The sequence below is a fragment of the Eublepharis macularius genome, chromosome 9 (genome assembly GCF_028583425.1).
Source record: "Eublepharis macularius isolate TG4126 chromosome 9, MPM_Emac_v1.0, whole genome shotgun sequence".
NCBI classification, from domain to species: Eukaryota; Metazoa; Chordata; class Lepidosauria; order Squamata; family Eublepharidae; genus Eublepharis; species Eublepharis macularius.
In genome coordinates this window covers 5,222,429-5,250,010 of record NC_072798.1, presented here as the reverse complement: position 1 = coordinate 5,250,010, position 27,582 = coordinate 5,222,429, and the positions used below count along the sequence as shown (strand labels likewise).

Genomic DNA, 27,582 nt, shown 5'->3' with positions numbered 1-27,582 from the left:
GATCCCCTCCTTTCCCACTGAAGGCCACCCATGTCATTTCTTAGGATCTCCTGTCCACCATATTGTGGATGTCAATAGGAGGAGGAGAAGGCAAGAGATTGGTTCCTTTATCGGAACATTTAGACTAGATTCAACCCATCGTCTTTTTGTTTTAAACATGCTTCTTCTGAGCATGCAAACAAAGCTAAAACATCCATTCAACACCCCTAGAAACATGTTCAGAGATGGGAATGAAAGGTGGTCCAAATCCACCAGAACACAGGAAGAGGAAAAAGAAGTTCAGCAGAGCTATAGCAGTAGAAAAGAGCAAGGGTCCAGTAGCACCTAGAAGACTAACAAAATTTAGGGTATGAGATTTTGTGAGCCACAGCTCACTTCTTCTATCTGAAGATTTTGTTAGTCTTATAGTCTTAAAATAACACAGAGTCCAGTAGCACGTTTAAGATTAACCAACTTTATTGTAACATAAGCTTTTGAGAACCACAGCTCTCTTTGTCAGATGCATCGATGCATCTGACGAAGAGAGCTGTGGTTCTCGAAAGCTGTCAATGCATCTGACAAAGAGAGCTGTGGTTCTCGAAAGCAGATGATACATCGGACAAAGAGAGCTGTGGTTCTTGAAAGCTGATGATACAGTAAAGTTGGTTAGTCTTAAAAGGTGCTACTGGACTCTTTACTATTTTGCTACTACAGACTAACACGGCTAACTCCTCTGGATTTATAGTCATAAGGGGCTACTGGACTCTTGCTCTTTTCTACTGCTACAGACAGACTAACATGGCTACCCATCTTGATCTATCTCCATGGAAAACAAAGCTATAGATACTCATTTTATTCAGCAAGTGCCTCTCTAGTTCCAACTGGATGCCGCCTAGGCTGAGAGAATGGGAGGGGCCGTCCGGCTTTAATGCCCATTTCAGGCAACTCCAGGTGAACTCTTCTTGCAAAGGGCATTCAGAAAAGGAGGGGGAAGAGACGAACTCAAAGGAAACCAAAGCGCCAACCTGAGGTCAAGTTCTTTATTTATCTCTATACATCCTTCCCATTTCCAGGAAGCAGGGAGTTCGCATCAATAACTGGCTCTCGGTGCGCCACTCCCCGCCTTTATGCACATTTGTTCAAGTCATGGATGACCTTTTCAAGTGTCTGATAAAGTTACTTCCCTCTCAAATATTGGATACTCCCAACGTGAAGCCAGGAAACTCCAAGGATCCTAGAAACCATGAGCCTTATGTGAGGATTTACGATTGCTAACAGAAACTGAGCACAATTTCTAATTATTTTCTTTTTAAAAGGGAAGGGACTCATCCATCCAACAGTTTAAAATCAACGTAAAAATGGTATGGAGAGACGCCCGTTGCTCTTGCAAGGTAGCAGAAACTCTTACTCAAGCTTTCTTTCTTATCCTGAACCTGTACATGTAGCGCAATGTTAGGTAAACTAAATTGTGAGGCTGCCAAAGGACATCTAGCAATCTATTCTATGCGCCTGCTGGCCTTTCAGGCATGTTGTCCCTTTATAACTCTGCACATGGGAGCGCACGTATAGTACGACCACGATGCACACCAGCCAGGCAGCACAGCGGAAGATGCCAGGAGCCAAACGGTTCATACGTGACGCTTCTGCAGGCCATAATTCTATTCCAGCAACTGGCCTACATGGAAATGCGCTTGTTGGAGATCAGAAGTGCGCACGTGCCCATTTCCAACAGATCTGTGGCATCCAAGAAGTACACAAGTTGGTCAGGCAATTTCCCAGCGTTACCCTGACGTGAATACGCTTCCTGCAACGTTTGGCCAAATGTAACACGGGAATCAAGACATTCAGATACAGTAATAAATACGGACACAAAAGGCAAAAACCACCTCTCGTGTCTAATGCTAAATCCTGCACTCAGGCAGGCTTGTAAACAGTTATATATATAAATATGCATATGAACATGGTGGAAATGATACCTTCTGCTTTTTTAAAAAAGGGCATAACACACACAACAAAACTCTTTGATATAGACCCAAGAGGCGCCAGGCAGCAATATATAAATACTGTAATTGTACAAGCGATGACTTGTTAGTGGAGATGTCAAAAACCCATTCCCTGCACCATCGAACAGCCGATTAACTAGTAGATTACCTAGCACCATTAACTAGCAGATGACAACTGCCCCACACCCCATTCCTGCACTAAGTGAAAAGGACCCTGGATAAAGCTGTCGTCTGTTTTAGCAACCTTGGGTTAAAAAACTAACCGCATGGATGCCTCACAACCGTGTAGCTTATCCCTTTTTTGGATAAGGTCTCGGTCTATTGGATTTCCAAGAATTCCACAGCACCTGAAGAGAAGCAGCTGACCTAACACTTAGTTGGTTCTACGTATTCTAGCCCCTTATTCCATTTCCGAGCCCTTCCTGGTATGTCTGTACTCCATTTCAAATTAATTTTGAAAATTGTTTTTGAACTATCTTGGCTTCCCCTAAGGAACCTTGGGAATTGTAGTTTTTTTTGGGGGGGGGGGAATAGTGTGTTAACTGGCTAGCTTCTTTAAAAAAACTTGCAGAATTCCTCAGCTAAAAGGAGCAATTGTTAAAACCGATCTGAAGCCAAATTGTCAAGGGAGAAACCGTTACTTTCCCTGCTTTATTCTCCTCCTCTAAGCCTGTGAACAAGAGCTGGGTGTTCGAAACTAACTTTTCAGGACACGTTAGTTCCCATCTCTGAGATAAATTTCTCCCTGCTGACACTGATTTATTTGGCAGAAACAAAAAATAAATGTTGATTGTCCAAACGTAACTGCCCTGTCCAAAAACTTCTAAACTGCTTGTGAGAAAGGCGGTCGATACCATTTTAAGAAAAGAACGCTAGGAAATGCTCTCTCCAAGAAACTTCTAAGGGACACAGTTCACAAAAAGTAACAACTCTGGAGAAATAATCTGGTGAAGTTGGTAAGACAACTTCAATATTGGTGCTGCACGGCATTCAACACAATCGTCGGTTGGTCGGTAGCTCTGCATACTCTGTATGTTTCCTATCCTTAAAGATTTTACATAGCACTTAGGGGGTAGGGTGGAGGGCAGGACGGACATATAGGACCTTCAGAATTTAGAGAGATGCAAAGGAAGAGAGAAGCACAAACGTGCGGTGCTTCCTGTTCTTCAGCAAAAGTCACGCCATAGATCTTTCTTTTCCTGAAAACCGCTGGAAAGTTGGCTTGCCCACACAATAACTCAGCAGCTAACCAAGAGAGCTCCGGACACCATAGTAAGACACAGGGCTGCCACAGAAAAAGGGATCCCCGCGTCGTCTTCTCCTTTAGCTATAATGCCTAGTGAAAAAATGATAATGTGACTTCCCATAGCAAATACTCTGCTGCCATCAGCCACTGACAAGATGAGAGGGTTGAGGAAACTCGCAGTCGTGATAGCACGTCATGGTGAACACCACGAGACTGGGGGTGGGGAGCAGACCCAAGGATTTTCTTTTTGGTAGGGCAGCCCTGCATCTGCCGTAATATCTCTCTGGTTCCACCCAGGGTTTTTTGAGGACTGCTAAACCGCAGCAGAAGTCAAGAGATACAGTAAAACAGAAAGATCTACACTCACCAATGACACAAATGAACCCCCCCCACCCAGCTTTTATAAAATACAGGAGGGTTAGGGAAAGAGTGCGAGGACAGCCCTAAAACAGCGATGTCTAAAACCATAACAGTATTTAAAAGATGAGAGCGTCCCAGTAGCCGTTGGGGACAAGGCGAAGGAGATACAGGCCATTCTCATCAGCACGGAAGCAATTTTGTGACACGCCTGCTTCCCAAAATAGCAACCGTGTGCTAAAATTATAAATTGCCTGATCAACGTAAAACCATCCGCCAGGTAAAAGAGCCGACCAAGCTCCCACCCTGCGTCTGTCACTTAAATGGCATTTTGACTGGCTACCTATGCTCTCTTTGCCCAATTTTGGGAACTGAGTGTCAGGAAAAATGCAGTGGAAGTTAGGAACACCCCTAAAAAATTCAACAATGCTTTACGTACATGGTTACTTCGCTATGTCGTAAACTTCAGACGAGTTTTGCACAGTGAGTAATTTCTTCGAATGCACAAAGATGCTTCCTGCCACAACACAATCCAACCCCAATAAAAGGCATGGTGGACACAGGTCCTCATGCCCCGAGGCCACTGTTAAATGTACTTACAATGCAAAACACGTATCCTATGGGTCACCCTGAATTCTGGCTGTGCAAACCACACAGCACCAACATGGCATGAAACTGGCCCTTTGGTGAGCGGCTATCGAGCGGTAGCAGAACAAATGCGACGAGAATCAGATCCATCTTGGTCTGAACCTTGACAAGTTTCTCCTGGTCCAAATCCGTTGCGTTATCTCAGGTTGTAAAGCATTTCCCCACCGCAGGGGATTCGTTCAGCTGCTCGGCATAGCCAAGATCAGTTATTTTTGTATTACAAAAAACCAATCCCCAGCTTCCACAAGAAGGGAATCTTCTGTTGTGCTGTGCTGTAGAAAAATCCTCAGTAGAAAAACAAAAAAGTCTCTTTTTTAGTGCAGCAGCCGTAAGCTTTCCAGGGGAGACTGGAGCTTCACTCCTGCTTCTTGCTCGGTTTTCTCTCCCGATCCAGCAGTGGCGCCAGACTGGTCCACACTTCGGTGTACATCAGGGTCCCCACGAAGACAAAGAGGGTGCCGATCCAGTGCCAGATGGTGAAGGGGTTCTGGAAGTACAGGATGGAGAAGATGAGACTGACAAATTTCCGGAGCGTCACCACCAGTGTGACGGTCAGAGAGGTGCACTCCGTGGTCAAGATGAAGACGCCCCGTATGCAAACGTATCTGAGGGAGGGCAGAGTTAAGGGGCTGCAAAAGAGGATCACCCGATGCAGGACAGGGTGGGAGAGAAGAGCCAGCAGGTCAGCATTTTGAAAGAAAGGGAAATGCAGTGTTTGAAAGAAGAGGAAGAGGAAGGAAGGGGAGCGTTCCTTGACTGAGCAATAAAGCTTTGTTGATGCGAGCAAGAGCATACACTTTTTCATAAGCATGATGTAATTATAGGCTTTAATGCAAGATACAAATGTGTCCCTTCTTTCCCTCATGCAGTCGATCATTTAGGCAGGGAGCACACTGCAAACAGATGTCCGTCTCTCTACACTTGGGTGTAATTTGCTTTGAGCTGCAGAGATGAATCAAACTACTCCTTCATTCAGATATCTACATGACCCTTTGCAGGACAAATTAGTGGGGGTCCCTTTCTCCTTCCCCCTCATGCCCAATTGTCAAGTAAGAACCCACACTCCACGCCAACACTTAGAATATGCGATTTATCTTCTCCACCATCTTTTAAGGGAATTGTACCTACTGCACTTCAGTGGGCAGACTAGCTGATTCTTTGCCATGCAGAGGCACTAATAGCTGCCTACACTGGAGATTGGTCTATTACTAAGAAATAACAGGCAATGAGTTGGAAGATGGCATGGTACAGCCTGATCTTGTCAGAGCCCATTTGGTGTAGCGGTTAAGAGTGGCAGGACTCTAATCTGGAGAGCCAGGTTTGATTCCCCGCTCCTCCACTTGAAGCCAGCTGAGTGACCTTGGGTCAGTCACAGCTCTCTCGGAGCTCTCTCAGCCCCACCCACCTCACAGGGTGATTGTTGTTGTGGGGATAATAATAACACAGTTTGTAAACCACTCTGAGTGGGCATTAAGTTGTCCTGAAAGGTGGTATATAAATCAAATGTTGTTGTTCTTGTTATTATTTGGGAAGCTAAGCAGGGTTGGTACTTGGATGGGAGACCACCAGGGAAGACTCTGCAGAGGAAGGCCACGGCAAACCACCCCTGCTTCTCACTTGTCTTGGAAGCCCCAACAGGGGTTGCCATGTCAGTTGTGACTTGAGGGCACTTTACACACACACACAGCAGGCAATGAGCACATTTGGGGAAATCTGCCCACCAGCTAGAGAAGCCCCAAGAAAAACAGAAGTTGCCCTCAGGACGAGCCCCCCTCTCCCCACAGCAGCCAAAAAAGGATACTGAGTGATGACGTTCATGATGAGGTAGAACCACATGATGGGCAAGTTCAGGGCCAAAACTGGGACTTGGAACAGTTCTGTAGAAAAGGAGAGAGAACAGAGAGACATACATTACAGCACTGGAGAGACAAATGCCCACCTCCCATAACTCAATGGACGGAAGACCTTACGACTTTTATCTATATTTGAACGTGCGGCATATAGACAGCAACTGTGGATGGACTTAGTTTTAGATATCTGGAAACCTTTTGTAGATGCTTATGTCTAGATTTCTCACTATTGTTGTCACAGGTATATTTCTATTATGTATGAAGCTTGTTATTTATCATTTTCTTTTCAATTTTTTTAAAAAAATTAGATTAATTTTTTTTTAAAGAAAGGGAGAGACAAGCGATCCTTGTTTAACAGGGAACATCTTTCCTGCCCGCTGGCTTATGCCCAGGGCCACTACTAGGTATTTTGATGCCCCAAACAAAGTATCCCCTCTCAGGCCTGTGCTCCTGCCACCAGGCTCCAAGCCAAGCTCCTGTGGTGTGGCTATTGGTCATGCTGGCCCCAGCAAGTGTCCATAGACTCACTACAAGTAGAAAATGTGTGTCTCAGATCATAGAATCATAGAGTTGGAAAGGACCTCCAGGGTCATCTAGTCCAACCCCCTGCACAATGCAGGAAATTCACAACCACCTCTCACACCCCCAGGCCCAGAAGATTGCAAAACACCTCCAGGATCTCTAGCCAAACTGGCCTGGGGAAAATTGCTTCCTGATCCCAAAGGGCTGAATAACTAAACATGACCAAAGCATGTGCTTAAGAGATGCCTTTTGCGAATTACACCGCCTGCAGTTAGACATTGTGCTTAAACCTTTGGTGAAAAGACATCCAATATACCCTAAACATAATTTTTGCTGAATAAGTCACAACTTAAGATCCATAGTAGCAACAGGTACATGGCTTAAGGCCTTATCCCCTTGCTTTAGCAAAACTGGACACTCCAGTTCGTTATTCCGTTCATCCCCCAGATAAGGCACGGATGCCTCCGAAGTCAGTAAGTAGGCTTTGCTAGTTTGGGAGCTCATGTACACATAAAGAACTACTGGAATGCCACTAACAATTTCTTTTTTAACTATTTCATACCTTTATTGGCATAAAAGCAGTGATAATTTACAATCAGAAATAGATACAGAGGTCTGATAAGTGATAAAAACAAGAGTATAAAACAATCACTTCAAAGAATAGTCAATGATAAGAACGAATAGGTGTCCAACGATTAAGATACAGCTTGGACTTAATTTTATAAGCTTCTGCTAAAAATGTTGCGACACGTAGTAATTTGAGGGTTAACATCTTCTAAAAGGTAAATTAAATTTTTTCCTTTGGTTAGAACGCTGTGCTGAAGATATTCAGCCTGGAGTGCCACTAATAACTTAGCATGTTATAAAAAGTGAGTCTGTTTCATCAGCACAGTTAAAGAAGTCATGTTTGCCCTGGGCAGAAGAGAATTGCATTTTCCCATCTGATAGCAGGAATCTAGAATGCATACCCAGCTAAGAGTTCAGAGGAAAGAAATGACGGTCGAAGTGTATCAGCCAAGACTTGAAAAGCACCAACTTACCAGACTGGTTAAAAAGCACAGCGTGCCTGTAGATGTCTGGAGCCAGCAGAAGGAAGCCAGGGATAGGCAGTGCGTGCTGCCAAACAGAAGCATTACAGCAATACAGATTAGAGCGCATTATACTAAAGCAGTACACATGTATTCTAATGAACCTCTATTAACATAATAACATTCAATTTATATACCGCCCTTCAGGACAACTTAACACCCAGTCAGAGCAGTTTGCAAAGTGTGTTATCATTATCCCCACAACAGCAAACACCTTGCGAGGTGGGTGGGGCTGAGAGAGCTCCGAGAGAGCTGTGACTGACCCAGCTGGCTTCAAGCAGAGGAGTGGGGAATCAAACCCAGTTCTCCCATGCTCTTAACCACTACACCAAACTGGCTCTCTGAACTCTTAACTCTCTCTCTATGAACTCTGCATGAACTCTATTGAAGTTTTTTTCTCAATTGTATAACCAACACAGGTGTACTTTCATCTTTGGCAGCTAATGAAACGTAGTGGACGATATCTAGATTAACGTCCTCCAATCATAGAATGGACCAATGGTGATCTACCAACTTAACTCTTCCTGTCATTTTTCACAGATTTATAGTTTTATTTTGCAAGTTGGATATAGCGTCACTTTTTGGCTAATTAGAATGTTATACAATAGAAAATATGAATTATTTAATTAGGCATTAAACCATAGTTTATCTATGCTATCACATGAAAAAGAGCTTAGATTTTTGCATAAGATAACCTATAAAAAATGCAGCTCAGATAGTATGTCAGAGTTTTGATTGGAAGAAATCTCATGAGGATCCAGGTGAGAATTTTACCGTTACTATGGGAATTTTAATGCATTCCATAGAAACTTTGATTGTTTTAAACTTGGAGTTAATTAGGAAATGTTAGCAAACCGAATTCTTATTGATGGTTGTGGATTTTCTGGGCTGTATAGCTGTGGTCTTGGCAACGCCAAGACCACAGCTATACAGCCCGGAAAATCCACAACAACCATCGTTCTCCGGCCGTGAAAGCCTTTGACAATATATCTAATTCTTATTGCTTTTCTGTGTTCCATCTTTGTAGGATTTATATTAATAATCATATATGTCTTGATATTTTGCTTCTTTAAAAAGATGAGAGTGCATTTCAATAAAAAGAAATAAATAAACTCTAGAAGGATTCTGTGTGTCTCGCAGGGGAAAAGTTTCGCAAGAAGAACCCCATAAATAACTTTTGTACTGATAAGCAGCTCTGTTTAAAAAGCAAGTTCTGTTTTGCAGGTCTCAACGAAGTGTTGAAAGCTGTCCAAAAGTAAAGATAAATCTTTAATCTGAGACAGTGGAAGCTTTAGTAAGACACGGATAAAAATTTGTTACAAAAGAACAGTGGGAAGTTTTAAGACGGATGCCAGAGGGAGACTTGGAGCAAGGGACTGAATGAGAAGCCAGCATCTCCCCATAGTTCTTGCACCCAGAAGAGACAATGCAGAATAATAATAACAACAACAACAGCAACAACAACTGCACTTATATACCACTCTTCTAGACAGATTAGTGCCTCACCCAAAGCAGGGAACAAATTAGTGTTATTATTATCCCCGCAATCCAGCTGGGGAGCTGGGGCTGAGAGGAGTGGTTGACCCAAGGCCACCTGCAGAGCTCATGGCAGGAGTGGGAGTCGAACCGGTAGAGTGCTGATTTGCAGCCGAACCACTTAACCACTATGCTACAGCGGCTTTCTGATTTGTATATTCCAATACAGATGTGTAAAAGGGCAGGACTCACCGACGTAAATATCATATGCAGCTTTATCTACCACGTGAAGGCATGGTTTTTCACCACGCAGATTGTGAAGAACACGGCCACCATGATCAGGTAGAACGTCTGATGCCAATCAGCACACACCAAGACTCGCTACAAGCCTCTTGGCCAGAGATCCAATGTGAAGGGCCACACTGGGACCATATGCTGGGCTGGCTCTAGCTTTGTGAGGGAGGGGGCAGCAAGAGGCTCAGTGCATGCCCCCTCCCAGTGTACTGCCTTCTCTCTCTTACATGATATCACCCCCAAATTCACACCCCACTTTTTCGACCCCATCACGGAACTCTAAGCACTGTGCCTACTGTTTAAGGCAGACTTTCTCTAGGACCTGGGTTGGATCCAGCAATCTGTCAGTGGACAGCATTGACAGAAGGGGATTTCCCCCATATTCTCCTCCAACCAGCAGTCCCTTCCACCCCTGGGAAAGTTGATTCCAGAGGCTTCGAGACCTCCATGAACCGTGCTGCACAGGGAATAAACTGCCTCCTGCACTTTGTATCAGCAGAGCTGGAGCTTGCAGGAGGAGGGGTGGTTTTTACCCCCATCTTTCTTCACTTGCAGGCCAACAGATCCGCTATTAGTCCTTAAGGGTCCCACGACCCCAGGAGTGAACTTTCCACCCCACTGACCAAATCCAGATCTGCTCACCTTCACAAGACCCTAACTAGAACAACACTGCCACCATGATTATCTAACTACACTGGTTGAATCATAAATTAGTCATAAAACTCATGAATCAAATAATTCAATATTTCAAACATATACCATCAAAAAATCATTAAAGCAAGTAGGTGCCAAATGTACCCTCCAAGAATCTTCAGACCTATAAAACAAGTGGTACATCAAACATTCATCCCACCAGCATACAGTTCTTATTGTTGCAGGGCCAAGATGACCGGAACTGTGCCTCAGCACCGGCCCTGCTGGCTCCAAGGGGAGGCATTTGTTGGCCCTGCAACAATAAGAATCCAACTTTGGCATGACTTATTTTAGACTTTCCCACTATTTCTTTATTGGACTTATTTTGGGCTTTCCCACTATTAATGACTGTAGAACTATTTGAAAACAGCAATTAGGAATTTTTTTGTGGAGCACTGTGCACTTTAAGAAATGTATACTGTACTGGAGCACTGTGCACTTTAAGAAATGTATACTGTACTGGAGCACTGTGCACTTTAAGAAATGTATACTGTACTGGAGCACTGTGCACTTTAAGAGCACGGTGCACTTTAAGAAATGTATACTGTACTAGAGCACTGTACAGTTTAAGAAATGTATACTGTACTGGAGCACTGTGCACTTTAAGAAATGTATACTGTACTGGAGCACTGTGCACTTTAAGAATTGCATGCTGGTAGGATGAAATTTTGACATACCACTTGTTTAGAGGTGTGTGAAGATTTTTTGAGGGTACATTTGGCACCTACTTGCTTTATCTTTAATGATTTTTGATGGCGTAGGTTTGAAATATTGAATTATATGATTCATGAGTTTTATGACTAATTTATGATTGAACCAGTGTAGTTAGATAACCATGGTGACCGTGTTGTTCTCCTTAGTACTTGCCACCTTCACAAGAATTGTCATTGTTACGGTCTCTGACCGCAAATAAATTCATTCATTCACCTTCACAAGACGGCTGTACCATGTGCTCTACCGCTATGCCTTGGAACGGAAAGGCGCATCCATATAATAAGCATTAACAAGGGTTAATAAGGGTAAACAACGAGAATGTCACCGGGTTATTTTTGGGATTAGCAAGACAAGGAAGACCAGCCGTAGCCAACCTTCCTTCCTTGGAGGGCTGCCATACTTGTAGTCAATGAATGGGGAACACTAAATCAGTGATTGTCATTGTGGGGAAGAAAGCGAAGTGCGTCAATAAATAAAAGAGTCTGAGCGCCACCACAAAAAGAGTAGCATGCACTTACGTTGTAGAACAAGGCTTCCTTCGAGTGCTTGCCAAACCGCTTGTAGAGGGTCTCCTGGAAGATCCCCATCCTCGCGGACATGAGGAGGGCAAAAGTCAGCGCCGCGATGCCTGTAAACACAACACTGGCACGAAATAACTTTGCTTCCAGGTTCAAGCAGGAACGTCCCACGGTCGGGAGGAAAATTCAGGACCTGCACAGGTCCCTGCTCCCCCAACGGCCAAAGAAGAAGGGCACACTTAGCAGTACGCTGTGAGTGCACATCCCACCAAGTCATACACAAAAATACAATTATCCAACCAAGACCGAGCTCAGGGGAAACCAATTCTGCCCATTCACAGCTGAATCGGATGCACACAGCACCGACTGGCTGGTAACCACAACATCACAAACCTGCCTCCTCTCCTGACGGCACTTCGGTTGCTCTTTTAAAACTGAGTTTGCTTTTTTAAAAAAAACATTTGTGGGGGAGGATATTCCAAAGGTGAGGTGCCACCACTGAAAATGCCCCGTCTCTGGTTACCACCCCCCTCAGCTCTGTAGGAGGGAGCACAGGCAGTAGGGTTGAGAACAGAACCTTAACTAGTTGGCTGGACAGTGTGGAATTCTACAGGATGGGAGGACATGGCTTAAAGGTACAGCTACCTGGGGGGGTGGAATAATCTTGTCTTACAAATAAGACAAGAGCCAGTTTGGTGCAGTGGTTAAGAGCGCGGGACTCTAATCTTGAGAGCTGGGTTTGATTCTCCACTCCTCCGCTTGAAGCCAGCTGGGTGACCTTGGGTCAGTCACAGCTCTCTCAGAGCGCTCTCAGCCCCACCCACCTCACAGTGTGATTGTTGTGAGGATAATAATAACATACTTTGTAAACTGCTCTGAGAGGGCATTAAGTTGTCCTGAAGGGTGGTATATAAATTGAATGTTGTTGTTGTTGTTATTATTATTAATCCACACTACTTATTAGTCCAGCCTTCCCTTAGCCCAGTTGCCTACAGGTGATCAGGAAAGGGACTATTTCCAAGCCTGGATCAAGCCTACAAGACTGTTTGTTGTTTTGGTTAAAGAACAAAAAAACTCGTTTCAAAAACATGTCAAAGAAGAGGGTTTGTGACCTCTCAGATACCAGCCAATCTGTGCTGCCCCTGCCAACTTTCAGAACCAAATTCCCCTTCAGCAGAAGCATTCACAAGACAGGCGGTTACAGACCTAGCAGCCACCATAAGAGAGTAGAGATGCTGTCTTTGTCTTCACTTCTGCTCGAATCGGAAGTCTACAAATGCAAAAGTGGGAGAGAGAGAGAGAAAGAAAGAGGGGTCAGTCCCTCCAAGCCTGACCTCCCATAGGCAAAAGACATATAGAAGCCTATCTTTAAGTGACTGCCTTCATCAGAGGAAAAAGGAAAACCGTGTCTCTTGTAACTCATGGGGGGGGGACTATTCTGCAGGCAAGTAGCCCAGGGTTTTTAGTTTATTTGCCACACAAATCAGCCTCTCTACTGATGGTCAAGCTTCTTGATAAAAGTGGGCCCCCTCTAGCAAAAAGCTTTGAAACAGGTGAACAGGTGAAAGTGGGAGGCGCCCTTTCCCCTTTTAACCACCAAAAGGTTATGATAGGGACATGTGGACAAAAGCTGCCGGGGCGATCGTGAGTAGGGAAATAAAAAGAAAAAGCTGGTAGGATCCAACTCAGAGCAACTGAAACTCCCTCCCTCCACTGCATGTGTGCAGAACTGAGTGCTTGATGCTACAAGAGCAACTATCAGGATGGGAATTTTTTCTCCTTTTTACCTCTTTGGCCTGTGTCATTCAGCCGCACCTATCAGCCTGCGTGTCTGTAACTGGACGTGAGGTTTGGTAGAAAGCAAGGGGGTGACACGTGGTTCTTGTCTTGTCTGGCCTCCCTAACAAGACTTATACAGTCATTCAAGATGGGTAGCCATGTTAGTCTGTCTGTAGCAATGGAAAAGAGCAAGAGCCCAGTAGCACCTAGAAGACTAAGAAAATTGGTGGTGGGGGGTGAGCTTCCGAGAGCCACAGCTCACTTCTTCAGATACAGCTAGAATGTGAGTCCATCTGTCCTTGTATCTTGGAGAGTGGAGTGATGACAGAAGCCGAATGACAAGAGCCGGTGATTAGCAATAGCAGGAGTGATTGGATAGGGTGGAGTATGCAGAGTGGTAGTGGGTGTGGAGAAATCAGCATGGGTAATGAGACAGGAAGCCTAGGTCTCGATTCAGTCCAGGTGGACGCATCGTCTGGAGCTTCGTTACCAGTTGCAATTCACTCTCCATGATATAAGGACAGATGGACTCACATTCTAGCTGCATATGAAGAAGTGAGCTGTGAGTCACGAAAGCTCACACCCTACCACAAATTTTGGGAGTCTTCTAGGTGCTACTGGACTCTTGCTCTTTTCTACTACTACAGTCATTCAAGACAATTCAAAAGCCCAAGGTTGTACAAGCCTCTTCTTGGGATCCTCACAACTTTTTAGCCACACACTGCGCCTGGAAGGTGTCTCAGAGTGTCTGCAGGGGGTCTGGGCAACTGAAGGAGCCCAGCTCCCAGGGGTTTTTACCTTTCTTAACTACCCGCTTCTCTAATTTGTCCAAGCGAGGGCTCTGCTTGAGCATTCTTGAGGCTTTCCGCAAGAGGATTCAAGAAGAACTTCTGAGAAGGTCAGGAACCAGGTCAGGAACCAACTCTATGCTACCTGGTCAAGCAAATCTTTCGGAGGGGAGGGGCATTACTCCACAGTCCCGTGAAACCGTGGGCAGATTTTTGACCACAGCTTGATTAAACATCTGGCAAGACCAAAAGGGCCATTGACCTGGCCAGCCCGGGCTGGATGTCATCAGATCTCAGAAGCTAAGCAGGGCCGACCCTGGTTAGTACTTGGATGGGAGACCACCAAGGAAGTCCAGGGTCGCTACACAGAGGCAAAATAGTAAAGAGTCCAGTAGCACCTTTAAGACTAACCAACTTTATTGTAGCATAAGCTTTCGAGAGCCACAGATGCATCTGACGAAGAGAGTTGTGGTTCTCGAAAGCTGATGATGCATCTGACGAAGACAGCTGTGCCTCTCGAAAGCTGTCATGCATCTGACGAAGAGAGTTGTGGTTCTCAAAAGCTTATGCTACAATTAAGTTGGTTATTCTTAAAGGTGCTACTGGACTCTTTACTATTTTGCTACTACTAACTCCTCTGGACTTACAAAGAGGCAGGCAACAACAAACCATCTCTGCGCATCTCTTGCCTTGAGAACCCCAGCAGGGGGTCACCATAAGTCGGCTGCGACTTGACAGCACCTTACAGACACAAGACCACTAGACACTCAAGGCAAGTTACTTAGGATGGGGAACCCCACCTGCAGGCCACCAAGTGCCCACCTCTGCTCTCAGAAGGCCAGTTTGGTGTATTGGTTAAGAGCGGCAGGACTCTAATCTGGAGAGCCAGGATTCCCCCCTCCTCCGCTTGAAGCCAGCTGGGTGACCTTGGGTCAATCACAGCTCTCTCAGAGCTCTCTTAGCCCCACCCACCTCACAGGGTGACTGTCGGCAGGATAATAACAACACACTTTGTAAACTGGTCTCAATGTGGCACTAATCTGTCCAGAAAGCAGTATATAAGGTTATTATTATTAATGAAGAGCATCCTGTTTTAGGCCAGAGAGAGGAAAGTCTGTCCCTAGCTGTTTTGTGCATGCCTGCTAAGGAAAGGGGCTGCAGCTCCTGAGATCTCTGGGGAGGAAATGCAGAAGTCCTTACCACTTGCTTCGCAGACATGAAAGTGCAGGTGAAGATCCCCACAGACACCAGGGCTATGGAGGCGTATTTGGAGACGCTGTACCTGTGCAAGAGAGCGACAAGGTATCTTTGTAGCAGAATGACCAAACAAGCCGAGTGCTGGTGGACTTGGAGGTGTCTGTGTGAAGAGGGAGGGAGGGGGTCAGCGTGGGAACCCGCGTTCGCAGAATCTACGCACGAAGCACAATTTGCGCAGTCAATGCACAAAGTGCACAGCTTGGCTTCCAAGGTACAAACGGGCAGCGTTTCAAGACTCTCACGTTGTGTTGAAATAAAAGAATGAGGGGGAAGAGAAGGAACAGGTTGCTCATCCTCGCGGTTTTGGAAAACACGTGGTCAACGTAACACTTGGCATTTATATAATGCTTTAGGTCGGTCAAAGTGCTTCTCGCATATGATTGTGGTGTACACACTTCTCATCTGCTGCCAAAGAATGATTTAGAACTCTGATGTAACAAAGCTGGCAAACGCAGTTTACCTTTTCTTCAAAATGATAATGCCCAGCGCCATGCTTGCTATCAACGATCCCTGAAGGGAGGAGGAGGGGAGCAGGGAAAGACAGAAACACAAGGGGAGTTACTAGTTATTATAAATTGCAAAATGTCTGTTCAGAAGAGGGAGGACATGGGGTTGGGGGAGGCCTATAGTACAGCCCGGTTGGAGTAGTGGTTAAGAGCGGCAGGACTCTAATCTGGAGAGCTGGGTTTGATTCACCACTCCTCTGCTTGAAGCCAACTGGGTGACCTAAGAACATAAGAGAAGCCATGTTGGATCAGGCCAGTGGCCCATCCAGTCCAACACTCTGTGTCACACAGTGGCCAAAAAACCAGGTCTGCCAGTGGGGAAGGGACACTAGAAGCCCTCCCACTGGTTGCCCCCCCAAACACCAAGAATACAGAGCATCACTGCCCTAGACAGAGAGTTCCATCTATACCTTGTGGCTAATAGCCACTGATGGACCTCTGCTCCACATGTTTATCCAATCCCCTCTTGAAGCTGTCTATGCTTGAAGCTGCCACCACCTCCTGTGGCAGTGAATTCTATGTGTTAATCACCCTTTGGGTGAAAAAGTACTTCCTTTTATCCGTTCTAACCCGACTGCTCGGCAATTTCATTGAGTGCCCATGAGTTCTCGTATTGTGAGAACGGGAGAAAAATACTTCTTTCTCTACCTTCTCTATCTCACGCATAATCTTGTAAACCTCTATCATGTCACCCCTCAGTCATCGTTTCTCCAAGCTAAAGAGCCCCTTGGGTCAGTCACAGCTCTCTCAGAGCTCTCTCAGCCCCACCCACCTCACAAGATGTTCATGGGGATAATAACAACACACTTTGTGAACCACTCAGCATGTGGCATTAAATTGTCCTGAAGGGTGGTATATACACCAAATTGTTGGTGTTATTGTTATCATTATAGTATGCCCCTGTGGAAGATGCCTTACCCTGAAAAACAGGTTAACCAGAGTCATCTACTCAATAAATGGGTTCAAAGGAGATAAGGCTATCTAGTTCAGAGGAAGAATAGGAAATTTAATAAAGGATGGCGAGGTTGCTTTAATACTTTTTAAAAAAGAGACTAGAAGAATTCATGCAGAATGCTTCTATTGGCAGTCCTTAAGCTACAACAGCTAAATAGAATCTCCACTGTTAGAGGCAGATGCCCCGTAGAAATGACGGCCCCACGCCTCCACGCCCCACCTGCGAAGACACATTTTACCAACTCTGGTAGGACAAAAGTGCTGAACGAGTTGGACCGTTGTCTGGTCCCGGCAAGTAAATCCGTACGTTTCAATACAGATGCGTCAAAAGGACGGGACTCACCGATCTAAATATCATATGCAGCGGCATTGCGATGTTCAAGTTGAGAGCGTAGTTGTTCACCACGCTGACCGTGAAGAACATGGCCACCATGATCAGGTAGTATCTGAAACACAAGTACAAAGAATTCACTTGCAAGGTTGGCCCCCAAGGTGAGGCCAAAGACGGGTATTGGCCAAGTCTCCCAACAACCCTCCAAGGAACAAAACCGCACAGCCAATGTGCTATTTGATGGCCTCTCCCCTGGCCCTCTTTCAGTGGCCCTACAGGTCTCTACCGGGGCCCACGGGAATCTCTGCAGCCGTTCCCTCCTCACCATTGCTCAGGCAACATTCTGGCCACTAGCAGCATCTGCTGGTAGCCAGAAATGGGATGTCTGCCGCAACAGAAAGCAGACGGCAAGAACTTGTTCCCAAGTCATGTATATTAGGGGTGGTGGAATCTGGATAAACCAGTAAGGGTTGGCAAGACGGTAGCGAAGGTTTGGGGCCCAGAACGGACCAACCAGCAGTTTGGAATAGGAAGAAACGGGAAGATGTTAGATGCATACGTTAGACTTTGCAAGTAGCTAAAGCGCACCTTCAATGCGCTTTAGCTACTTGCAAAACATTATCCAACATCTGTGAAAGTGGCCTTTCTTTGGCTTACATGGAAGCACATTAGTCTTAGGGGTGCTTTTCAGCCCTGCAGTTCTCCCCGTGAAAACACCTTAAAAGAACCTTCCTGGATGCTGCTTCGAGGGAGGGAGGCCCAGCAGCTGGCAGGCCCCACGTTTTCCCCAAGTAAGGACTACCGTTTGCTGACCCGTTCCTGGTGGCGTCCCACCAAATTCATTCCCCCTGCGTCACATTCGAGCCCATCAGCACCGGCCCCTCTGCCCATTACTGCCCTGCAGTGCCCCCTTTGCCAGGATAAACCACCACAGCCTTAGTAGCATTTGTGGGTGACGTTTCCTCCAGATACAACAGGATAGCAGCTGAGTGGGGCACGCATTTCAACACAGCCGGCAGAGCCAGTTTGGTGTAGTGATTAAGAGCAGCAGGACTCTAATCTGGAGAGCCAGGTTTGATTTCTCACTCCTCCGCTAGAAGCCAGCTAGGTGACCTTGGGCTAGTCACAGCTCTCTCAGAGCTCTCTCAGCCCCACCCACCTCGCAGGGAGATTGTTGTAGGGATAATAATGACATACTTTGTAAACCGCTCTGAGTGGGCATTAAGTTCTCCTGAAGGGCAGTATATAAATCAAATGCTGCTGTTGTTGTTGTTATTATTATAATCCCTCCAATCTCAGCTGAATAATTAAAAAAAAGGTATCTAGATCACTACAGATGAATCTTTTCACTGCCACGGCCAACATTCGGAAACATCCTATTTAGATCAACCGTACCTGATCGGTATAGCAGGCCGTTTCCTTCCAAAGTTGGCTTCGAAGATGAAACCCTCGACAGCTATGAATAAGAACTGAGCAAATGTTACTAAGTTCCCACATCCTGGAAATTCCCTGCATTCATGGAGGAAAGAAAGGGAAAAAACAAAAAACAAATTATGCATGCATATTCCTTGCAACAATTCCAGGACAATGGATCCATCCCAGGGCTCATATTGCAAATACTATTCTTTGTTTTCTAAAAGAAAAGAACAGGGCATTTCAAATATCGATGTGCCAGCACCAACATTTTAGGAGCGTGGGTGACGCAGCACTTCAGACATACTTGTACTCATGAACATAAATGGAAGAAAGTCAAAAGGGAAACAGGAAGATAGATGCTGCATTCAGACACCAAGACAAACAGCTGTGAGGCTTCCATACTTCTGCATTCTGCAGATGTATAAAACAGAATTGAACTAACTCATCCGACTTTGTGGGGGACCAGTATGCTGTTTAAGCTGAGCTGGTACCTCTGCAAAACAGCTATAAGGCAATAGTGCAATGCTTAGAGAGGATGTCCCGGGAGACCCGGGTTCAAATCCTGATGTTGCCATGGCACCTCTCTGGGTAACCTTGGGCCAGTCACACACTCCCAGCCTAACCTACCTTACAGGGTTGTTGTGAGGATAAAACAAAAGCAAGGAGAACTATATAAGTGGCTTTGGTCGGGTATAAATGAAACAAAAACATTTGTAGAGGGAACAGCCCAGTTTAAACGGAGCATTTGGTGCACACGAAGTCTGACAGGTATGTTCCCTGGTGTAAATCAAGCCACAGAAATTATTCCTCAGAGTAAGATGGTTGCATCAGCCGCTTAGATTTCAGACACAGCCCTCCTGAGGTACCTATTAAGCTGTTAAAAGTTCCATTAAGTCAACCTCTATGTATTTGTGGATCCAAAGCTATTGAAATCATTATTTATTTTCACAGTTACATTTATTCAGCTCTTCAGAGGCAAGTGTTTGGTCTACCGGCAGGGTTCACGGAGGCAAACGGCTTGTGGAAATTAAAATATCCATTGTGGCTCCGCAATAAACACATTCCCTACAAGACAGCTCGATCAGCACAAAAACTTGGCGAATTGAAGATCGAGTAGCATTTTATGGTCATGCATTCTACTTTAAGCTGTATTTTTTTTTACTATTGTAATGACTTATGGTTAAAACAATAAAAATTGATTGCATTTTCGAAGAGAAAATGAATAAGAGGATTAGACGGAATCAGAGAAATCTGATCAGCTGTGTGGTTATCATGGCTGAAAAATTACCCAAGGAGCAGGCAGCGGCTCAGTATCTGGCAAACCACCGGGTCTCTGCCCTTCCCGGCAGTCATTGCACATGCTCATTACATACACACAAACTAGAAGATGGAAATGTGCCAAACAAGAAGGGACTTTTATCATATGTGGTGGACATGTAAGAAAAGCAAAGAGCTTCTGGTTACAGATACAATCATCGATTCAGAAGATTTTGAAGATTAAAATCCAGTTGAAACCAAAGACTTTTTTGTTGGGACTGATGGGACAGCCAGTTGGAAAGACGCTTTGGAACTTTGTGTTTATATTTGACCACAGCAGCAAGAATACTCTATGCACAAAAGTGGAAAACTCCAACACTGCCTACAGTGGAGGAATTGTGGATAAAAATACTGGAGTTTGCGTCAATAGCAAAGTTTACTTCACTGATTAGAGAAAAGACACTAGTTTCCTTCTGCCCTCCATGCATCTGACGAAGAGAACGTGATTCTCGAAAGCTTATGCTACAATAAAATTGGTTAGTCTTAAAGGTGCTACTGGACTCTTTTTGGTTTTAGTTACTTTAAGTTCCATTTTTGGTTGAATGGAAACCATTTATAGACTTTTTACACCAAACAGACGATAAGGAATTGACGACATCTGGATTTATGGATTAAGAATTAAGAACAATAGAAAAAAGAGGGCTCTTATGTTTAACTTAGAATAAGTGGGACTATGAAAATGATTGTCCTGAGTCAGCCAGTGATAGAGAAGAGTCCTCGGGGGAAGAGGAGCTCCCTGCAGCCAGCCTGGAACTACCACAAACTAAGGACTCCTCAGGAGAAGGGGAGCGAACAGAAGCTGACCAGCAGAGACAACCCACACCTGAAGCAGAGCCAACGCCCTCTAGCTCTGATCCAGCAGGTGAAACTCAGTTAGCTGGCCCCAGCCCTCCCGTTTCACCTCCACCCTTAGAGCGCCGTAGACGGAAGGGAACTGCAGTGAAAGAAGGCAAAGTGCACGCCTGAGCCGGCGCCAGCTGGCTCCTGTAGGTGCAGGATCCTTGCCCAAGCATTTGGCTGCACTCATGGCCCTTAGCCCGGGGGCTATAGAACCAGTCAAGAGAGGCTGCTAGTTGTGGATGCAACGTGTACAATCCTTGTGAAGCCAGGCACTCTGCCTTACCGTGCCTGAAAGCCTTTTCAAGAAGAGGCTGGATGAATACTTGTCAGGGATGCTTTAGGCTGATCCTGCACTGGGCAGGGGGTTGGACTAGAGGGTCTGTATGGCCCCTTCCAACTCTGCGATTCTATGACTACTGAACCCTGGACTGCCTGACCCTGCCTAGCCTGCCTGCTGGAACCCCGACCTTGGACTGAACGACCACGCCTTGCCTAGCCCCTGGAGTCTCAGCCTTGGGCTGGGTGTTGGAGCCCAGCCCGCCTTCTAGCCCCAGTTCTGGGAACCTGCAGGCCAGTACAATGATGTCTACTTGTTGCGGGAAAATCGGAACTCCATTTGTACTTCAGTTTTGGGTTTTTTTCCCTTTTCTTTCTTCTTCTTTTATTTGTGTATGTATTGTTAGTGTGTCTTTTTTCTTTTAGAATGGTGTGTTTTTTATCTTTTATGTCTATTGCCTATAGTCATTATAGTTTAAATAAAGAAAATATGTAGGAATATTACGTACACAGAGACGCAGCTGCAGCTGCCATATTATTATTATTATTATTATTATTATTATTATTATTATTATTATTATTATTATTATTATTATTATATCACAGTTCTAGACCGCCCTCCCCATCAGACGGGCTCAGGGCAGTTTAACAACAGTTTAAAACAGTAAAAACATTATAAAAACATTATATCAAAACAATTAAAAATTGGCGGGTATAAAATATTAAAATACAGCATTTTCCTGCACGGGTGGTGGAAAGTCTTCAGTGGTGTGGCCGGCGAGAGGACAGCCGAGCCCCCACCAAATGCCTGGCGGAACATCTCCGTCTTGCAGGCCCGGCGGAAAGATAACAAATCCTGCTGGATAACAATATCCTGAATCAGACCTTCGATCCGTCAAGGTCAGTATTGTCCCCTCAAACTAGCAGTGGATCTCAGACCGGAGTCTTTCCCATATGACCAGATTCTTTAACTGGAGATTAAACCCATGCCTTCCTTTATGCCAAGCGGATGCTCTACCACTAACCCATAGCACCTCCCCAAAACTACTTCAAAAACTGTGCCAACTTCATTACATGCCAAGTGTTCCAAAGACAAATGTTATTCTGCAATCTCACCTTGTGTCAATACACTGAATGAGCAAAGTGCAGGTGGCTACATTTATGGACTCACATTCTAGCTGTACCTGAAGAAGTGAGCTGTGACTCATAAAAGCTCATCTCCTGTTAGCCTTAGAGGTGCTACTGGACTCTTGCTCTTTTCTACTGCTACAGACAGACTAACATGGCTTGATCTAGCTACATTCATGTAAACACATTCAAGAATAGCTGTGTGCCCAACGGCATCGAGAGTCATTCTAGACAGGTGCTTTTATGGCAATTTTATGGCAATGCCCGCTTGCAGTCTTTACACAGCAAGTTCTTGCATGGCACACCAGACAAAGGATATATAGTGACGTACTAACTAAACAATAAATCAATTTTCCAATATAAATGTCTTATTATTTGTAATACATATTTTCTTATATACACACAATAATACATACTGTGTATTTTCTTATAATACACATTATGAATTATTACACACAAACTTCCCACCACAACGCTGTACATACATAAACATAAGAGTCCTATGAACAATTATTAAAGTGCTAATAGGCAAGATAAGGCAGATTCAGCAGCAATTCAAAGCATAAAGTTCATACGAAAAATGTCAGGTACAGCACGGGAGGAACACAGCCTTCCTTTGGAACATCTCTTGATGTCTGTATTATCAATACATGAATAGCTTGCTTTTAGAACTTGAAACTGACTTCAGCTCTTCAACCATCTTTGATAAAGAACGGGAACGGGATTAAGAAAGTGAACTGTCCGCCCGTCAGATGGTCCTTCCACCTGGCATTTCTCCCAGTTCTTCCGATTAGAGTCCCGTCGCTTTTAACCACTCAATCAACAGCTTGGACATTCACGGAGCAAAGTGCGATAATGAATGACAGTTAAGACACTCAGGGAAGCAGAGACAATTGGGAACGGCAACAGAAAATTTGAAAAACAAGCATAAAGTCGAGCACAGAGAGGAAATCTTTTTGAAACAAGGTGTAACTCATTTACGTGGCATGTTTAGCAATGTGGAAACTCCCTAGCGGCACATATTTACATCAGCAGACTGTACCCAATAGCATAGTGTATAGTCCCCATCCCTACCAAGACATCTCCCTGAGCTATTTATGACAGTCCTGTAATCTGGGTAGAAAGCACGCAACTTTTTGCACATTGTCCCTGCTTCATGTACCCTGATGCGTTCATCCCTGCCAGTGCCTCCCTCCAGATGACACAGACTCACCTAGCCAGCCGAACTGCCTTTCCCCTCCCCCTGCACACCTGACCTTACACCCTCTGGTAACTGAGAATTAACAGCAGCCTTCTAGTGCTGTGGAATCTAATCAGCAAAAGTTTTCACGAAACAAACAAACAAAAAAACCTGATCAGACTTTCAGATGAGGCAAGAATCATGTTTATTCCTTGGAATTCTCATTCGGGAAACAAGTTTCTTCTTTCCCTCTTAGCCAAATTCACCTGGCCGAGGATAACGTTACCCCATTTGCTTCTGTGGCTCATTCAAAAGTCAGTAATGCATAATCAAGCAAGGACACGTAAGCTTGTTCATGCAGAGTCACACCACTTGTTTAACAAGGTTGGTATTGTCCACTCTGACGGCTGCAACACTCTCGAGTCTCAGGTGGATGTTATTTAGCAATGCCAAAGATTGAACTTGGGACGTTCAGCATGCGAGCAGAGCTTCTGCTATCAAGCACTATGGCCCCTCCCTGCAGGCTTCCAGTAATACCTTAGAGACTAGCCAAATAGACTGCAAAAGCTTTTGTGAGTTCATCTGATGCAAGAAGTATACATCTGTTCGTCTTTAAGGTGCCATTTAAGGATCTTGAGGGATTCTCTCTTAAGTTAAGTGATTCATAGTGGTTAGAGTATTGGACTGAGGTGTGGAATCAAATCTCCACTTTGCCGTGAAGCTCGCCGGGTGTCTTCAGGCTGACTGCACACTCACAGAGGGTAAACCTGCCAGCATGGTGTAGTAGTTAGAGAGTCTAACTAGGGTTGCAGCTCTGGGTTGGGAAATTCTGGAAATTTGGGGTGGCGGAGCCTGAAGAGGGTGGGGTTTATTTTTTATTTATGTCAATTACAGTCCAGCTTTCTCACTGAGACTCAAGGTGGATTACACAGTGTGAGATTAGCACAGTCAATATCAAGGACATTTCCATAAACAATGCCATTGGGTAAATAAATGCACGTTTACAAAGACAGAGCATTAGCAGGAATCTAATACAGAGTTGAAGAAATGCTGAAATGTAGCACAAGCAATTCTAGGACTGACATTTGATGACATAGAACTACCTAGTAGGATCATACTTGAAGCACAGGTAGCACATATTTAAAGCAACAGATAGTACATAAGGCAACATAGTGGTGAAGTCTATGGTTCCTACGGTTGATGTGGATTTTCTGGGCTGTATAGCCGTGGTCTTGGCATTGTAGTTCCTGATGTTTCACCAGCAGCTGTGGCTGGCATCTTCAGAGGTGTAGCACCAAAAGACAGAGATCTCTCAGTGTCACAGTGTGGAAAAGATGTTGGCAGGTCATTTATATCTACTCAGGAGGGGTGGGGTTGGGCTGAGTCATCCTGTAAAAGTTTCTCAGGGTGTGGAATGCTAATGGCGGGAGGCTTCACTGTATCCTGAGGAGGTTCTTTTGCATATGGTGTGCTTGATGTGATAATCTTCTCTGCAGGGCTATTGTCGGGTATAGAGTGTTTTGTTAGCCTGGTGTTTTTCAGGACTGGAAACCATGCTCTATTCATTCTTAGTCTCTTCTTTCCTGCTGAAATTGTGCTTCTGCTTATGAATTGCAACGGCTTCCCTGTGCAGTCTGACAAAGTAGTTGGAAGTGTTGTCAAGTATTTTAGTGACCTGCCAACATCTTTTCCACACTGTGACACTGAGAGATCTCTGTCTTTTGGTGCTACACCTCTGAAGATGCCAGCCACAGCTGCTGGCGAAACATCAGGAACTACAATGCCAAGACCACGGCTATACAGCCTGGAAAATCCACAACAACCATCGTTCTCCGGCCATGAAAGCCTTCGACAATGTATCTATGGTTCCTAACTCATTAGTGGAGCATCTGAGACCCCCCTCCCTACAATACAGCCCTCCTCTCTGTATAAAAAGCCCTTTTGAATATTTCAGTTTTGCATTGTTGGTGGAAGGCCAGGAGACCTCCTCAGGCAGGCTGTTCCAAAGGGTAGGGGCAACCACAGAGAATGCACGCGTGCAGGCAGCCATTGATTTCACCCATGTGAAGGGCAAGGGCCACCCTCCAACGCAGCCATTTTCTCCAAGGGAACTGATCTCTGTTGGCTGGAGATCAGCAGTAATTCTGGGAGATCTCTAGCCGCTACCTGGAGGATGGCAACCCTCTGTCTGATTGGGATTTGGGAGACCCAGGATCAGTTCCCTGCTCTGCCATAGAAGCTCGCTGGGTGACTTCAGGACACTCACATTCTCTCAGCCTAACCTACCTCACAGGGTGGTTGTGAGGATAAAAGGGATCGGAGAATGATGTAAACTGCTTTGAGTCCCCATCGGGCAGAAGAAAGGTGGAGACGAAGAAAGTAAATAAATACACAAACTAAATGCTGGGAGGATCAAATAGGGTTGTCAGCTCTGCGTTGGGAAATCCCGGGAGATCTGGGGGTTGGAGCTTGGGGAAGGCAGGGTTAGGGGGTGGAGGAACTCTAGCAGGGTATAACGCCCTAGAATCCACCCTCCAATGCAGCCATTTTCTCCCAGGGAAATGATCTCTGTCGCCTGGAGATCAGTTGTAAATCCAGATCTCCAGGCACCGCCTGGAGGTTGGGGAACCCTAGGATCAAATGAGGAAGGCTGAGCAACGCTCACTGGGCGACTTGGGGAAGCGGACAGGCCGTGCAAGCCTAGGCAGAATAACTCTAATTGGAGCCTGCAGAAATCTCACCTGCCCAGGTGTGCATCACCCGCAGAAGAAAGCCCCCCGCCGCATTCCCAGAGCAGATGCTGGCAACCCCCCAAGACTCTCACCTCACCAAGAACTCCAGGAACACCACGTTGCTGCAGCACCCACTGTAGACCAGCCCTAAGGCCACAGCCGGGTGCATCCTGTCCAGGGCGCGCAGCCACTCCAACCACAGCCTGCCACCTTCCCGCACTCAGCCCTGAGCAAAGCCGGCAAGACTGAGCAGTTTCTCCGCCTCCGCTTCCGGCTTTGGCCTCCGTCGCCCTTGTAGTTCCCGGCCTTCTTTTCTCCCGTGCATTCCTATGGCTCTCCTGCGCCGCGAAGACTACGAGTCCCCGAATCCTCCTCGCCCCGGCAGCTGCAGCACGTGGCCGCCTCTCTTTGCTTAATACTTTCCTCCCGGACGGGCTCGCCCAAGGGCTTCTGGGAGGTGTAGTTCTACTGCTTAGGCGTGCAGAGATGGACTTTTCTATGGGAACGAACAGTACAACACAAGAAGTTAGGCTGGAGGAGAAGCAAGCCCCCGGGAAGAAAAAGTTGTACTGCCTGCAAGGGGAAACTAGTCCCAGTTCTCCTTTCAGCAGGGTTGCCGGCTATGTGTTTTCCTTTTTTTTTTTTTTTTATTCTAATGGCTTTCTTTTTTTTTTTTGTATTGTCGAAGGCTTTCACGGCCGGAGAACGATGGTTGTTGGGGGTTTTCCGGGCTGTATTGCCGTGGTCTTGGCATTGTAGTTCCTGCCGTTTCGCCAGCAGCTGTGGCTGGCATCTTCAGAGGTGTAGCACCAAAAGACAGAGATCTCTCAGTGTCACAGTGTGGAAAAGATGTAGGTCATTTGTATCTACTCAGGAGGGGTGGGGTTGAGCTGAGTCATTCTGTAAGAGTTTCCCAGGGTGTGGAATGCTAATGGCGGGAGGCTTCACTGAGTCATTCTGTAAGAGTTTCCCAGGGTGTGGAATGCTAATGGCGGGAGGCTTCACTGTATCCTGAGGAGGTTCTTTTGCATATGGATTGGGGCTTGATGTGCTAATCTTCTCTGCAGGGCTATTGTCGGGGGCTATTGTCATCTCAACAACATCCACCGGAACATACAATTCACAATGGAGAAAGAAATTGAGGGGAAACTCCCATTTCTGGATACCTTGGTCATCCGCAAAGCAAACTTTTAGTTAGGTCACAAGGTCTACAGGAAACCAACTCACACTGATCGGTACTTACACAAAACCTCCAATCACCACCCCCGACAGAAAAGAGGCATAATGAAAACATTAGTGGATCGCGCAAGACGGATATGTGAGCCGCACTTTCTCAATGAGGAAATTAATCATCTAAACCACGCACTTCAGGCAAATGGCTACTCCAGAAATGAAATCCGAAGAGCAATCAAACCCAGGATGAATCAAACAACCAAGGAAAAACAGTCTCCTACAGGAGAAGTGTTTTTGCCATATATCAAAGGAATTACTGATCAGATGGGAAAGCTTATGAAAAAGCATAACCTTCAAGCAGTATTCAGACCCACCCGAAAAATACAACAGATGCTACGATCAGCAAAAGACAGTAGAGACCCCCTCACCTCTGCAGGAGTATACCGTATACCCTGCAGCTGTGGACAAGTTTACATCGGGACCACAAAGCGTAGCATCCAGACAAGAATAAAAGAAC

At 45.5% G+C, this 27,582-nt stretch overlaps 1 protein-coding gene across 1 annotated transcript; it reads right to left on the bottom strand.

Moving 5' to 3' along the window:
* Positions 1-1,017: 1,017 nt before the first annotated feature.
* Positions 1,018-26,111, bottom strand: SLC35B4 (solute carrier family 35 member B4). The gene is made up of 10 exons (XM_054989397.1): positions 25,985-26,111; positions 18,399-18,512; positions 17,016-17,118; positions 15,673-15,722; positions 15,156-15,237; positions 12,595-12,658; positions 11,389-11,498; positions 7,646-7,721; positions 6,035-6,110; positions 1,018-4,838 (listed from the first exon to the last, which is right to left on the bottom strand). Exons 1-10 carry the CDS (start codon positions 26,059-26,061, stop codon positions 4,589-4,591), a joined length of 1,002 nt encoding a protein of 333 aa, XP_054845372.1. The 5' UTR covers positions 26,062-26,111; the 3' UTR covers positions 1,018-4,588.
* Positions 26,112-27,582: the final 1,471 nt, after the last annotated feature.

Excerpts from the sequence above, each read along its gene's own strand:
- SLC35B4 (XM_054989397.1), bottom strand. The coding sequence starts at position 26,061 with ATGCACCCGGCTGTGGCCTTAGGGCTGGTCTACAGTGGGTGCTGCAGC. Across the intron at positions 15,238-15,672 it reads ATTATCATTTTGAAGAAAAG|GTACAGCGTCTCCAAATACG; the intron begins GTAAACTGCGTT and ends TCTCTTGCACAG. Across the intron at positions 12,659-15,155 it reads TCATGTCTGCGAAGCAAGTG|ACTTCCGATTCGAGCAGAAG; the intron begins GTAAGGACTTCT and ends TTGCATTTGTAG.